Source organism: Phyllobates terribilis, unplaced genomic scaffold (assembly GCF_046119375.1).
Source record: "Phyllobates terribilis strain yellow unplaced genomic scaffold, ASM4611937v1 Scaffold_2__4_contigs__length_985480577, whole genome shotgun sequence".
Classification (NCBI taxonomy): domain Eukaryota; kingdom Metazoa; phylum Chordata; class Amphibia; order Anura; family Dendrobatidae; genus Phyllobates; species Phyllobates terribilis.
Genome location: NW_027362762.1, coordinates 425,838,979 through 425,854,268, shown reverse-complemented (window position 1 = coordinate 425,854,268; position 15,290 = coordinate 425,838,979). Strand labels below are relative to the sequence as shown.

Here is a 15,290-nt window from a genome sequence, read left to right as displayed (position 1 = left end):
ACTAATTACCTGCAGATTAACCCTATACCTGCAGGTAAGTAGCAGCTTATGGAGGAGACAGGTTTTCTTTAACAAAGTTAAAGGCGTTTTCACCTTTCAGGAAAATTCTAGTTTGTTATGAAAAGAACAGATTATGCTTTACTCCCCCCCTACCTGGGTCCGACGCCGAGTCTCCACTGCTGCTCCCAGAAACTATGATTGGCTGCAGAGCTGAAGTCGCGTCAACCGCACTTCAGCCAACCAGTGAGCTCAGCAGCTCCGAGTGCGGTGTCCCATCTACACGGGCAGAGCCACTAAGCTCAGCGATTGGCAGCACTGCTGTCAATGTGACGTCAGTGCTGTAGCCAATAACAGACACCAGGAGCAGCAGAAAAGACTCAGCTTGGCGAAATGGATAAAGCCCAGTATTTTTCCGGTTTGTTTAGTAAGATGTGGTATAGCAAATGTGGTCAACAGGCATTGTCCTCATATTTGGAACAATCTTTTTTTTTTTTCCATCTTTACTAAAATACATGTATTATAGACTAAAAATGATTTAGCACTGAACGGTCTATTGCTGGATGCAGAAGGAGGTAACTGAGACACAATCAGTCAGCCGGCTATGATGGTCTGACCGGAAGTTTGTAACTTATCTGAGTAGTTAAGAGCTTCATTCAGATGATTTATGACCACAGACATTATTAAACTTTAATGTTTAGGTTTTTAAGGCAGCTGTAGAAGTAAAATGGTGCAACATTTTTAACGAAACCCAATTGCAAAAATATTTTTTAGCCTCAAATACATGCACTTAAGAAAAAAAAATTGGCCTGAAAGGTGGACAACCCTGAAAAGAAAAAATACAGTTGGTTATATACGAATACAATAGATGCCTGAACATTCATTCTACAGACAGCCATCTCTCCTGACTCCTGCATACCCATGAGCTCTCTGCTTCGTCAATCATTCATGTATTTTCAACAGGGAGAAGTTGGGAGGCCACCGTCCATATCAGACGGTTATCTGGTTCTGACAAAATTCAGGCGCCTTTCATCTCATGATAATGAGAGCCTTAAGATGCCTCAGTTCTGGGAAACACTCATTCCAAAACACAATACTGCAGCAATATACAGCACATGCACTGCAATCTCTGTATCAGACGTATATGCGAAGATTAGAATAAGACAATGGACAACAGCATCAAGTAGGATACTTATTTCTATTAGATTATAGAAAAGGGTGTCTCTCTCTCTACATACATACACATACATACATACATACATACTTATTTATAACCGGCCAAGCGTCCCTCTGTCTGAAGCCTTTATAGACTGCGCATGAGCGACGCGCAGTCTGGCTCCAGACAGAAGAATGCATGGAGCCGTTACAGGTAAGAGGAGTGTATGGCGCCGGAGATCACGGTATGCGTAGACACTCACATACCGCGATCTTCGTTGCCATACTTGCATACTTACCTGACCGGGAGGAGAGTTGCCGCGGCGCCTCTCTTCTGGCCGGAGACCGGGGGCAGAGTGAAGGCGTCGGAATCGGCGCATGCGCATAGCGCTATCCAGCGCCATTTTACTGAAGACACATTTGCAGTGCGTCTTCAGCAAAATGGCGCCAGAAAGCAGGGTGCTCCGGCGCCGCACTCCTCCCCCAGCCTCCGGCAGAACCGGGCACAACAGCGCTGGGGCACAGAGAAGAAAGGTGGGTATAACTGTTTATTTTTTCTGCATGTGTGCAGAGGAGTAACATGCATACCAGGATTGGGGGATGAGGGGTACCACACATACCAGGATTGGGGGCGGGGGGGGATGAGGAGTGCCACGCATACCAGGATTGGGGGCGGGGTGAGGAGTGCCACGCATACCAGGATTGGGGGGGGGGGTGAGGAGTGCCACACATACCAGGATTGGGGGGGGGGGTGAGGAGTGCCACACATACCAGGATTGGGGGGGTGAGGAGTGCCACGCATACCAGGATGGGGGGGGGGGGATGAGGAGTGCCACGCATACCAGGATTGGGGGGGGGGGGGATGAGGAGTGCCACGCATACCAGGATTGGGGGATGAGGGGTACCACGCATACCAGGATCGGGGGAAGGGGTGAGGAGTGCCATGCATACCAGGATTGGGGGGGGGGGGTGAGGAGTGCCATGCATACCAGGATTGGGGGGGGGGGGGGTGAGGAGTGCCACACATACCAGGATTGGGGGGGGTGAGGAGTGCCACGCATACCAGGATTGGGGGGGGGGGTTTTGAGGCGTGCCACGCATACCAGGATTGGGGGGGGGGGGGTTTGAGGAGTGCCACGCATACCAGGATTGGGGGGGGGGGGGGGTTTGAGGAGTGCCACGCATACCAGGATTGGGGGGGGGGGGGGGTGAGGAGTGCCACGCATACTAGGATTGGAGAGGGGGGCATGAGGAGTGCCACGCATACCAGGATTGGGGGGGGTGAGGAGTGCCACGCATACCAGGATTGGGGGATGAGTCGTAACACGCATACCAGGATTGGGGGATGAGTCGTAACACGCATACCAGGATTGGGGGATGAGGGGTACCACGCATACCAGGGTCGGGGGAAGGGATGAGGAGTGCCATGCATACCAGGATTGGGGGGGGGGGGGTGAGGAGTGCCACGCATACCAGGATTGGGGGGGGGGGGGGGTGAAGGGTGCCACACATACCAGGATTGGGGGGGTGAGGAGTGCCACGCATACCAGGATTGGGGGGGGGGGGGCTTTGAGGCGTGCCACGCATACCAGGATTGGGGGGGGGGGGGGGTTGAGGAGTGCCACGCATACCAGGATTGGGGGGGGGGGATGAGGAGTGCCATGCATACCAGGATTGGGGGGGGGGGGTGAGGAGTGCCACGCATACCAGGATTGGAGAGGGGGGCATGAGGAGTGCCACGCATACCAGGATTGGGGGGGGTGAGGAGTGCCACGCATACCAGGATTGGGGGGGGGGGGGGGGTGAGGAGTGCCACGCATACCAGGATTGGGGGATGAGTGGTAACACGCATACCAGGATCGGGGGAAGGGGTGAGGAGTGCCATGCATACCAGGATTGGGGGGGGGGGGGGGGTGAGGAGTGCCACGCATACCAGGATTGGGAGGGGGGGGGAGGAGTGCCACGCATACCAGGATTGGGGGGGGGGGGGTGGGGAGTGCCACGCATACCAGGATTGGGGGGGGGGGGGGAGGAGTGCCACGCATACCAGGATTGGGGGGGGTGAGGAGTGCCACGCATACCAGGATTGGGGTGGGGGGGGGTGAGGAGTGCCACGCATACCAGGATTGGGGGGGGGGGGTGAGGAGTGCCACGCATACCAGGATTGGGGGGGGGGGGTGAGGAGTGCCACGCATACCAGGATTGGGGGGGGGGGTGAGGAGTGCCACACATACCAGGATTGGGAGGGGGGGGTGAGGAGTGCCACACATACCAGGATTGGGGGGGGGGGGGGTGAGGAGTGCCACGCATACCAGGATTGAGGGTGAGGGGTGCCATGTGTACCAGGATTGAGGGGTGCCATGTGTACCAGGATTGAGGGTGGCGGGTGCCATGAGCAGCAGGATTGAGGGTGACTGGTGCCATGCGTACCAGGATTGAGGGTGACGGGTGCCATGCGTACCAGGATTGAGGGTGACGGGTGCCATGCGTACCAGGATAGAGATGAGGGCAGCACATAATAGGATGGGGGGGGGGACCAAATACCAGGATGGGGGCAGCACATATACCAGTAAAAATGCTCGCCACCCGGGCGTAGAACGGGCTCAATAGCTAGTATCTCTCTCTCTCTATATATATCAAAAATATATAAAATGTACAACTGTACTGGGGGGTGTAGGTCAAAGCTGCTGTAATTACAAACTTTGTCCAAGCATTCAACTATTTACAGCTTGGAAAAGCAACACAACAAGTGCTATAATATAATAATAATAATAATAATAATAATTATAAAACAAAAGAACCTAACCACATATATATTATGTTTCTGCACTTGCAACAGAGTATAAAGATAATGTATTACCAGGTGTGAGAGAACAGGCTTGCAGCTGTCGGATAACATGACTCAATTCCCCTTGAAGATTGGCACCACTGGAGGTCTTGATGGCTTCTAGCATGCTCTCCAAGTCTACCACCTCATCGCCTTCAGCGTCAAACTGTGCAAATGCCTGAAAGAGATGCCCATGGTTAATCCCAGATGGAAAGTGTTCTCTGCAAGAATTAACAAAACAGAAGCAAGTGAATCATGGAGAGGAAAGTGTACTGAAGTACATTTCTGTACGAGTTATTTATAACTATACTTCAGCCTTTCCTGGGACTATAAAGAAACAATCACTCTAATATCCAATACAGGGATTCTAATAAGAATGTACAGTACTAACTGCACACATCCATGGATAATAGCACAACTGTATTGCGTGTATAGAAGACGTTAACATCTAACATGTTAATATATTAAAAGGGGGTTTCCAGGATGGAGATTGATGACCATCAATATCAGACGTGCCATTATTAGGTCCTGTGGCAGGTAGAAGTCCACAGTGTATGGAGACGGAAACTTCCAGCTCCCCCACTATTTAGTGCCCTGTCAGTCCGCTCCTATTGAAAAGAAGCGGAGCTGAGCTGCAGGGCCTGACAATGGCTGCTGCAGGGTGCAGAACTGGATTGTTGCAGCTCAACGCATTGGGTACGTCTGAAAACAGCTGTTGGTGGGGGTGCCGGGTGTCAGACACTCACTGATCTAATATTGCTGAACTATCCAATAGATTTGTTGTCAATGTCTTACCCCTGAACAACACTTTTAAGATGGAATTTTCTGTGTATTATTTTTTCTCACTGCATTTTGACACCCATTCATTGGTCCCGTCGGGGCTTACGTCTGAACCCCCATAAAACAGGATTTGGGCGTGTGCGCCGACGCGGCCATAGACTGTAATGATGCCGACAGAGAGATCATGCTCACTATACGTGGACGCTCAGACGTAGTATAGTGTATCTGGTGTCCGTATCCAGTAGGCGTTCACGGCCAAAGATGATGCACGACAGATCAGGCGTTCACTCTGCCGGCACCTTATAGTCTATGGCCCCATTGGAGCATACGCCCAAATCCCATTTTGCCAAGCGTTCAGACATAACCCCCTCTGGAACAAACAAACAGGTAACAAAATGCAGTGTGAATGCACCCCAACAAAAAATTCACCATAATCACACACAGCGTAATACTGCAATCGTATTTTTATACAGTTCCCCCTATAGCAGGTTCGGTCATCTTGCTTTTTAAGATTTCATCCTTCTTGAATGGATATTATTTAGCATATTCCACAACCCCATTTCCAAAAATGTTGGGATGCTGTGTAAAATGTAAAGAAAACAAGAATGCAATGATCTGGGAATCTCTTCCAGACATATTTTATACACAACAGAACACAGATCAGAAGGTGAAAGTTAGTTTATTTTTTCAAATGAAATGGAAAAATGTCTCATAGAAATTTTGATGCCAGCAACAGATCTCACAAAAGTTGGGACGGGGCCACATCTACCATGGCGTATCATCTATTTGCAACAGCCTGTAAACATCTGGGAAGTGAGGGGATAATTGCCGGAGTTTTGGGAGAGGAACGTTGTCCCATTCTTGTCTGACGTAAGGTTCTATCTACTTAACAGTCCTGGGGCTTTGATGGATTTTTCTCTGTCTTTATGAAAAATGCAAGGCCTTCCCAGAAACAGGCGCTGTCTGGATGGAAGCATATGTTGTTCTAAAACCTCTATATAATTCTCGTGCCTGTAATGATGTGTAAGCCGCCCATGCCATAGGCACTAATCCAACCCCATATTATCAGAGATTCAGGCATTTGGATTGTGCGTTGATAGCAAGCTGGATGTTTCCTCTGCTCTCGAGTCCGCAAGACACGACTTCCGTGGTTTCCATAAAGAATTTCACATTTTGATTCATCTGACCACAGAACAGTTTCCATTTTGCCTCAGTCAATTTTAAATTAGCTTTGGCCCAGAGAAGATGTCTTTGTTTTTGGATTGTATTGATACATGGCTTCTTCTATGGATGACAGAGCTATAATTTGTGGATTGCACGAAGAACTGTGTTCACAGACTATGTCCATTGTACAATGGATTTCTCCAGAATCTCTGAATATTTTGATATTATGTACTGTAGATGGTGGGATATTCAAAGGGTCTGATTCATCAAGGCTGGTACTGTTCACGGCAGTCTTGATGAGGAGGCGTGCTGGAGTCAGACGCTCCAGGTTCATGAAGAGGTTCACGCTAGATCCTTCTCTCTCGGATATTATTTAACATGTTATAGATCGTTCTTTATTGGAATTTAAAGGGGTTGTCCACTAATAGGACAACCCCTTCTCTGAATGTTTGGTGCCGATAAAACGAACACACCTATATTCACCTCCCCAGCCGATGTCATTGAAGGGGCTCAATATGACACATGAGCTCTGTGCCCAATCAGTGCTGGAGTCACTGTCCTCGCCTATGGACAAATCAAACATCAAGAGGAAGTGAGAGCATTTGCAGCCCTGGCTTCCTGTTGATGTTCAATACATCCAAAGGCGGGGACAGTGACTCCAGCACTGATTGGGCCGAGGGTTAGCATGCATAACAACCGCACAAGAGAATGGGGAACGCTGGAACTGCGCCGCCATGAGAGGCGAGTATAAGTTTTTATTTCATCAGCGCCAAACATTCAGATCGAGAAGTACTGCCCTAGTAGTTGACAACCCTTATAACAAACACTAGATCTTTCTTTATTGGACAATATTAAGCATATACTAGATTAGTGTATTCCTTCCCTCGAAATTGATGTCAGCTGGAGTGCAGCCACAACAACAGCACTAAACATGCGACTATGATCCACCTAGATACAAGTGGCATCGCGCCAGGTGTAATCAAGGTTCAACCATAGGTAAATTCTAAAGAATAAGTTCGCTGTGCCAAAAATGGTCACTGTGCCAGACACAAAGTTTAAAGTACAGGGCGGGGTCATTTCCATCTTATCACATCTAATGCCTTGTAAATATATTTTGCCCACATACACTGAGGGAATAAGTAATAGAAATATGTTGGGTCGAACATTGGTTGACTACAAAATATGATATATTAGAACCCTCCGTAAGGGAATGCGCACAGAGTTTATATGTATTGCAGAACTTTTTACAGCTGTTCTATTTCTTTGAATGGGTTTGCAAATAAAAAAAGTGCCATTAAAACGTAATGGATTTGGAGTTACAAAACTTTTTGAAGATACCCTAAAGCAGCTGAGAAGTTCAAGGATTGACTAGTATGCAAATTGTGTGCTTGCAAAATTGTAATTTCAGAAGTAAATTCAGGAGCACTGTCCATTCCAAGCAGAAATACCACTTCTCTAAATATATAACCTGAGTTTCTCCTGCTTGTTCTCTTACTGTAACATGAAATATTGTGGCTCTGAGCGTCAATTACGAAGAAAAAAAATAGAATTTTTGCAATGCTGACCTAACAAGTGAACTTTCTCGTGTACCTTAAAGAATTTGATTACCAACATTTCCCTAATAAATCTCTATAAAACAAATAACTGCTGTTAAAAGCAAGAGCAAGGAAGGTAATAATGGACAGCAGCCATAGGGATATCAAGGTCACTGCTGCTGTGCCAAAACCATCAGCAGAACACAGACACCATTCACGACATGGGAAGTGGGATGATGAGAATTAGGCCACGGCCCCACTATCAGTATTTGGTCAGTATTCGGTCAGTATTTTTTTCTCAGGAGTGGGAGTCAGAATCAGGTGAGGAGCAATCAGGTAAAAGGTATAATAGGAACAAGTCACCAATTCTGCATTTATCACCCACTCCTGGTTTGGCTGTCACTCCTGAGAAAAAAAAATACTGATAGTGTGGCCGTGGCCTTAGAGCTGTATTCTGATGGCAAGTTTCATACAGAGATGAAACAATGTCAGGGCTCTTTCACACATCCGTGTGTCTAGTACATGTGGTGTCCGTTTCCACACGTACTGGAGATACCGACACAGGTAGACCCATTCAAATTAATGGGTCTGTGCACACGTCAGCGAGTTCTCACAGACCATGTGTCTGTGGGCAAAACACACTGACATGTCTTTTTTTTACCTGCAGCACGGGCCGCAAAACGTCCAACACACGTGCACACTGATGACATCGTGTGTCATCAGTGTGACACACAACGGCGCCTCGGAATCAGCAGTACAGTTAGCTATGTTCCCAAGAGCCGGGTGCTGAACGCTGCCCTCATCATTGTCCCCTGGTGATGCTACAATCAGAGCAAGCAAGGGACAATGCTGACAAAGCGAGCCCCCATGCCTTACATTAGATGGCGCAGTAGCTATAAAAACCTAAATACAAGGCAGTGTGTGGTAGTGAGTGCTAGTAAAGAGGTTAAAAGTCACTCTGGACAAAATAGGGTTAAATCTAGTGCAGAGTTTAAAGGAAATCAGTCAGCAGGTTTTGTCATCTAATCTGATAGCAGCATAATGAAAAGAAAAAGACCCTGATTCCAGCAATGTGTCATGTATGCTGCATTCACACTGAAAGGTGAATGACTATTCTTAAAAAAAGCTCGCTTCATGATAATCTTTCAGTGTAAACAGGCTGCTGATCACCCGATGAACGAGCAAAACGCTCATTCATTGGGTGAAATGATCTTTTGCAGCGCACAAAATCATAGTTGTCGGCGGTGCATCGTCCTGTGTAAACAGAGCTTGTGCAGCCAAGAACAAAGGCAGCCTATGCCCACTGAGCAACCCATTACAGATCTCTCAATGTGCATTGTTTGCTTTGGTCTTCCTGTATAAACATGCATTTAAAGGGAATCTGTCAGAAGGTTATTGCTGTGTAATCTGAGGACAGCATGAGGTAGGGGCTTAGACACTGAAGTCAGTGAGGTGTCAATTATGAGGCTGTGTGCTTTACAATGAAGGTTTTATCACCTGGAGATTATAATTGTCCTGACCACAGTGCACAGGAGCCCTGGTCCAATAACGCTCCTCCTATGATAAGCAGCTCACTGTCAATAGACAATGTAAACAGAAAGCTGTGGTGTGGTCAGTGTCAGCTTTCTGAGCTCTGCTACATCTAAGAACTCTGATTGTGTCACAACTACTACACCTAGTAACTAGGCGACACATCATTGTAATGCTGCTCTCAGATGAGGTAGCAAAAACCAGCTGACAGATTCCTTTAAAATGACAGCAGAGGGGTAAACCTTTGCCATACAGCGGTCGTTTTGTGCCGCCGGTCGCTCCGTATAATCACACCCTTACAAGATTGCTGAGTGTAGTTGTGATAAAGTCACTGTTTTAACAGCAAGAGAGGACTTGCTGTATAATCCACCCTCACTGAGAGGCTGTGTGCCCACGATGCGTTTTTTAAGCGTTTCCGCAGCGGCAGAAACGCTTAAAAAACGCATGGTAGAAGGCCTGCCATGTTCCCCAATGATAATCTGCATGTGCTGTGCACATGCTGCGGAAATTTCCGCTGCGGATTATCATTGCGGAAAAAAATGCAGCACTACCAATTATTTTGCAGAAGAGCTGCGTTTTCGCCGCCATTGAGTTTCATTGGAACTCATGGATTCCGCATCACTGCATCTGTAGATGAAAAATCCATGCGTTCCAATGTGCGGATGGTACCCGGGTTTGGAGGACAGGAGACTCTCCTCCGGACCCGGGTACCATAGAACCTGTAAAAAAAAGAATAAAATAAAAAATAAATATTATATTTACCTTCTGATGGCCCCCGCTGCGCTCGTCCTCCCATGCCGGCAGCTCGCGATGGACTGAAGGACCTGCGCTGACGTCATAGTCATGTGACGGCAGGTCCTTCAGTGTACAGCGAGCTGCCGGCAAGCCAGGACGGAGCGAAGCAAGACTGCAGGGGCCATCGGAAGGTAAGTATAGATTTATTTTTTTTTAGTTTTTAACATTCTTTCGGTCACACTATATAAATCCATGCCGTTTGCATGGATTTATATAGTGTGACCAAGTTGTCAAGTACTTTCCAAGTGATGCTAAAATCGCTTGGAAAGAGCTTGTCAACCCGCATGCGGAAATGCAAGTGAAGAACGCTTCACATCCGCATGTCCCTGGCAGGAAAAACGCATGTACCATCCGCATGTACCATCCGCATGTACCATCCGCATGTACCATCCGCATGTACAATCCGCATGTACAATCCACATGTGTTTTTTCTGCCAGGGAGATGCAGAAACGCTCAGGAAAAATCCAGAGCATTTCTGCATCGTGGGCACATAGCCAGAGGCGGCTTTCTGCCTATGCGCAGTGTACACAGAAAGATGCCAGTCGGTGGTGTGGGTGGGGTTATACAGAGCACAGAATTCAGAGAACCGGTAGCTCCGAAGCAGAAAAATCGATTTTATCAAAACTACAGCAAGCAGCCCAGTAAGTGATGCCTAGAATCAAAGTCTCAGATGGGACAGCAAAAACCTGCTGACAGATTCCCTTTAAAGATATGTGTATGACATAGGGATCCTTGTTTGCTCTTTGAACTCTTACTTTGCTCAGCCTGCTAAGGTGGCGGAACACAGTCTAATTAGGTTTGCAGGAGTTACATAATATGGCGGTAATAAAAAGGGGCATGATGTTTGCTTATGTGTATTCACATACAAAGTTAATACGCAGCATGTTGTAAAGTTATACAATTTTCTAATTGACCTACTGTAAGAAATCCTCTTTAAAAAGTATGTAAATTAGCCATCGGCCGAATTGTATCTACCCAAAGAATAAAAGTTGTGTTATTAAAACTGCAGTGAACAACATAATAAAAATCCCAAAGAAGGATGGCAGAATCAGTGATCATGTGAAGGACACAAGTGTACGAGTCGCTCTTTAGAGTCATGCCCATGTGGCCACCAGTGCCCGATGACCCACACTGCCCATCTTATTTTCCACTGATCCTTCTGAGCAATTCCTCTACATTTCCGGGCTCCTTACAAGCTCAGTAGGTAAAGTCGTCTATGTATACAACATTGTAACCAGGTAGCGGTGTAATTTATGGTTTGCTGGTATTCACTTGCTGAAGACCTGAACTCCAATACTAATATTAGTAGTCACAGGCAAGATTGAGACTTACTGACTCATTCAGAAGACAGCCAACAACCTCCGGGCACAGACTTTGAGGGAGAAGATGTCAGTAAAATCTGTCAATTTGTATGGAAAAATCTCTGTATGAAATCAGAGGCAAATGGAAGTCCAAGTCCGTCTATGGAAGCCGAATGATAACTGTATAAACAGGGCTGTAATAAGCCCAAGTGTATGAGCCCTAAAGGGAAATCCGCAGAAAGGTCACACATGGCACCGCTGGCATGCCACTTATACCCACAGTAAGCCAGGAATCTCATCTGAAAAAGGAAAAAAAATAGTGGCATACACACAATGAGGATATGCCACCACTCAGGAGGAGGACCAGCTGCGGCATCTCTGAAGCCTAACGCTATGTTCACGCAGGCAAAACCTGCTTTCTTGGCAGTAAGAAGGCAACTTCAAAAAGCAGATTTTGATGAGGTTTTGGTACGATTTTTACTACGTTTTTGTCAGGGTACATTTGTCTCTTGTGCACGCTGATAAAGTTTAGTGCATAAAAAAATAACCAATTCAACTTCCTCAGGTTTTGGCAACAAAAATGCAGCAAAGCCTGATACCTGTGTTTTTTACTGTGTTTTTGCACTACCCATTGCTTTCTATGGGTGAAAAACGCTGCAAAAATGCTGAAAAGTGACAAAACAAAAACAGTCAGGAAAAAACCAAGGTGTGTGCATGAGGTTTATGAAATCTCAGACTTTGCTGGTACTGTAAAACGCAGCTGAAAATTTGTATAAAAAAAAAAAAAAAACGCTGCAAAAACGCAATGTGTGAACATATCCTAAAAGGGCAAATGATCAACTGTCGGCAGTATTACTATGAAAGGTTGTGCCACCCAGAAGTCAGAGTGGTAGCAGTCTAAATGCCAACACACACCAGGCCTATACAAAGATATGTGGGAAGAACGGGTTCATTGTGTCCTGTCTGCTCCCCCCGTCACCACTGCACACTGCGGCCACGCCCGCGCCTGCTCCTCCCCCCCCCACCACCCCCGTCACCACGTCTGCTCTCCCCCCCACGGTCACCACTGCGGCCACGTCTGCTCCCCCCCCCCCGGTCACCACTGCGGCCACGTCTGCTCGCCCCCCCCACCCCCGGTCACCACTGCGGCCTCGTCTGCTTTCCCCCCCACAGCAGCCACGTCTGCTCCTCCTGTCACCCCTGCAGCCACCTCTGCTCCTCCTGTCACCCCTGCAGCCACCTCTGCTCCTCCTGTCACCCCTGCAGCCACCTCTGCTCCTCCTGTCACCCCTGCAGCCACCTCTGCTCCTCCTGTCACCACTGCAGCCACCTCTGCTCCTCCTGTCACCACTGCAGCCTGGGGCCACATCTGCTCCTCCTGTCACCCCGGCAGCCACGTCTGCACCTCCTGTCACCCCTGCACACTGAGGCCACGTCTGCTCCACCTGTCACCCCTGCACACTGGGGCCACGTCTGCTCCACCTGTCACCCCTGCACACTGGGGCCACGTCTGCTCCACCTGTCACCCGGGCAGCCACGTCTGCTCCCCCTGTCACCCCTGCACACTGGGGCCACGTCTGCTCCTCCTGTCACCACTGCACACTGGGGCCACCTCTGCTCCTCCTGTCACCACTGCAGCCACCTCTGCTCCTCCTGTCACCACTGCAGCCACCTCTGCTCCTCCTGTCACCTCTGCAGCCACCTCTGCTCCTCCTGTCACCACTGCAGCCACCTCTGCTCCTCCTGTCACCACTGCAGCCTGGGGCCACATCTGCTCCTCCTGTCACCCCGGCACACTGGGGCCACGTCTGCTCCACCTGTCACCCCTGCACACTGGGGCCACGTCTGCTCCACCTGTCACCCCTGCACACTGGGGCCACGTCTGCTCCACCTGTCACCCCGGCAGCCACGTCTGCTCCCCCTGTCACCCCTGCACACTGGGGCCACGTCAGCTCCTTCTGTCACCACTGCAGCCTGGGGCCACGTCTGCTCCTCCTGTCACCCCGGCAGCCACATCTGCTCCCCCTGTCACCCCTGCACACTGGGGCCACGTCTGCTCCACCTGTCACCCCGGCAGCCACGACTGCTCCCCCTGTCACCCCTGCACACTGGGGCCACGTCAGCTCCTTCTGTCATCACTGCAGCCTGGGGCCACGTCTGCTCCCCCTGTCACCACTGCAGCCACCTCTGCTCCTCCTGTCACCACTGCAGCCACCTCTGCTCCTCCTGTCACCACTGCAGCCACCTCTGCTCCTCCTGTCACCACTGCAGCCACCTCTGCTCCTCCTGTCACCACTGCAGCCTGGGGCCACATCTGCTCCTCCTGTCACCCCGGCACACTGGGGCCACGTCTGCTCCACCTGTCACCCCTGCACACTGGGGCCACGTCTGCTCCTCCTGTCACCCCGGCAGCCACGTCTGCTCCCCCTGTCACCCCTGCACACTGGGGCCACGTCTGCTCCCCCTGTCACCCCGGCACTCTCGGGCCTAGCACACAGCGGCAGTCCCCGGCGCACAGGCGGCAATTACCTCCTCGCACTCCTCCCGGCCGCTCGCTCTGCTCTCCAGCATTTCTATGAACTGATCCCGGGTCAGCGCCTCTTCCCCTCGGTTCAGTCTCTCCTCCAGCCAGCGGAGCAGGGCGCTCTGATGCCGGGATACCACCGACTCCGGAGCCCCGACCTCCCGCAGCCGGGCCGCCGCCTCCCTCAGCCGGGCCTGCTCCAGCAGAACACCGGGGGAGGGCGGCAGTAGCGGCGGAGATACCGGCCCGGGGATTCCCAGCTGAGCCGGACTCTGTTGGCTGCCCGATCCTCCAGCCGCCGAGTCCCCGGCTGCTGTTCCGGTGTCCACCTGTTCCATCCCGGGTTCATCTTCGTCTCCGCTCCCGCCGCTCACCACATTGCCCATAATGATGGCGGCGCCGAGCAAAGTGTCCGTAGGGCCTGTGAGGCCCGAGCCACCCCCGAATACTCCGGCCTGGTCCCGCCCTGCAGCCCGCCCCGCACTGTCAGCTCCGTCCTGACACCTGTCAGCAGCCTGGCCCGGAATCACCGACACCCGGCTGTGAGGGAGAGGAGAACTTCCTCATCCGGCGGGAGGGAAGAACGAAGCTGCACCTTGTGCTGTCACATGGCGGCACTATTACTGTGTGTATATATATATATATACATGCTGTACCTGTGTGTATACATACATTATATACTACACAGCTGCACCTTGTGCTGTCACATGGCGGCACTATTACTGTGTATATATATATATATATATATATATATACTGTACCTGTGTGTATACATACATTATATACTACACAGCTGCACCTTGTGCTGTCACATGGCGGCACTATTACTGTGTGTATATATATATATATACATGCTGTACCTGTGTGTATACATACATTATATACTACACAGCTGCACCTTGTGCTGTCACATGGCGGCACTATTACTGTGTATATATATATATATATATATATATATATATACTGTACCTGTGTGTATACATACATTATATACTACACAGCTGCGCCTTGTGCTGTCACATGGCGGCACTATTACTGTGTGTATATATATATATATATATATATACTGTACCTGTGTGTATACATTATATACTACACAGCTGCACCTCGTGCTGTCACATGGCGGCACTATTACTGTGTGTGTATATATATATATATACTGTACCTGTGTGTATACATACATTATATACTACACAGCTGCACCTTGTGCTGTCACATGGCGGCACTATTACTGTGTGTGTATATATATATATATACTGTACCTGTGTGTATACATACATTATATACTACACAGCTGCACTTCGTGCTGTCACATGGCGGCACTACTACTGTGTGTGTGTGTATATATATATATATATATATATATATACTGTACCTGTGTGTATACATACATTATATACTACACAGCTGCACCTCGTGCTGTCACATGGCGGCACTATTACTGTGTGTGTATATATATATATATATACTGTACCTGTGTGTATACATACATTATATACTACACAGCTGCACCTTGTGCTGTCACATGGCGGCACTACTACTGTGTGTGTGTATATATATATACTGTACCTGTGTGTATACATACATTATATACTACACAGCTGCACCTTGTGCTGTCACATGGCGGCACTACTACTGTGTGTATATATATATATATATATATATATATATATATATACTG

General features: G+C 49.0%; 1 protein-coding gene across 1 annotated transcript in view; it reads right to left on the bottom strand.

Moving 5' to 3' along the window:
* ZZEF1 (zinc finger ZZ-type and EF-hand domain containing 1) overlaps positions 1-14,194 on the bottom strand; it is a 141,434-nt gene extending 127,240 nt beyond the window's left edge. The window contains exons 1-2 of the mRNA XM_073665194.1: positions 13,615-14,194; positions 4,013-4,157 (exon numbers count right to left, since the gene is read on the bottom strand). Of these exons, the coding sequence (XP_073521295.1) occupies positions 4,013-4,157; positions 13,615-13,995 (526 nt within the window). The 5' untranslated portion in view covers positions 13,996-14,194. The remainder of the gene's footprint in view (positions 1-4,012; positions 4,158-13,614) is intronic.
* Between the last annotated feature and the right edge of the window lie 1,096 nt (positions 14,195-15,290).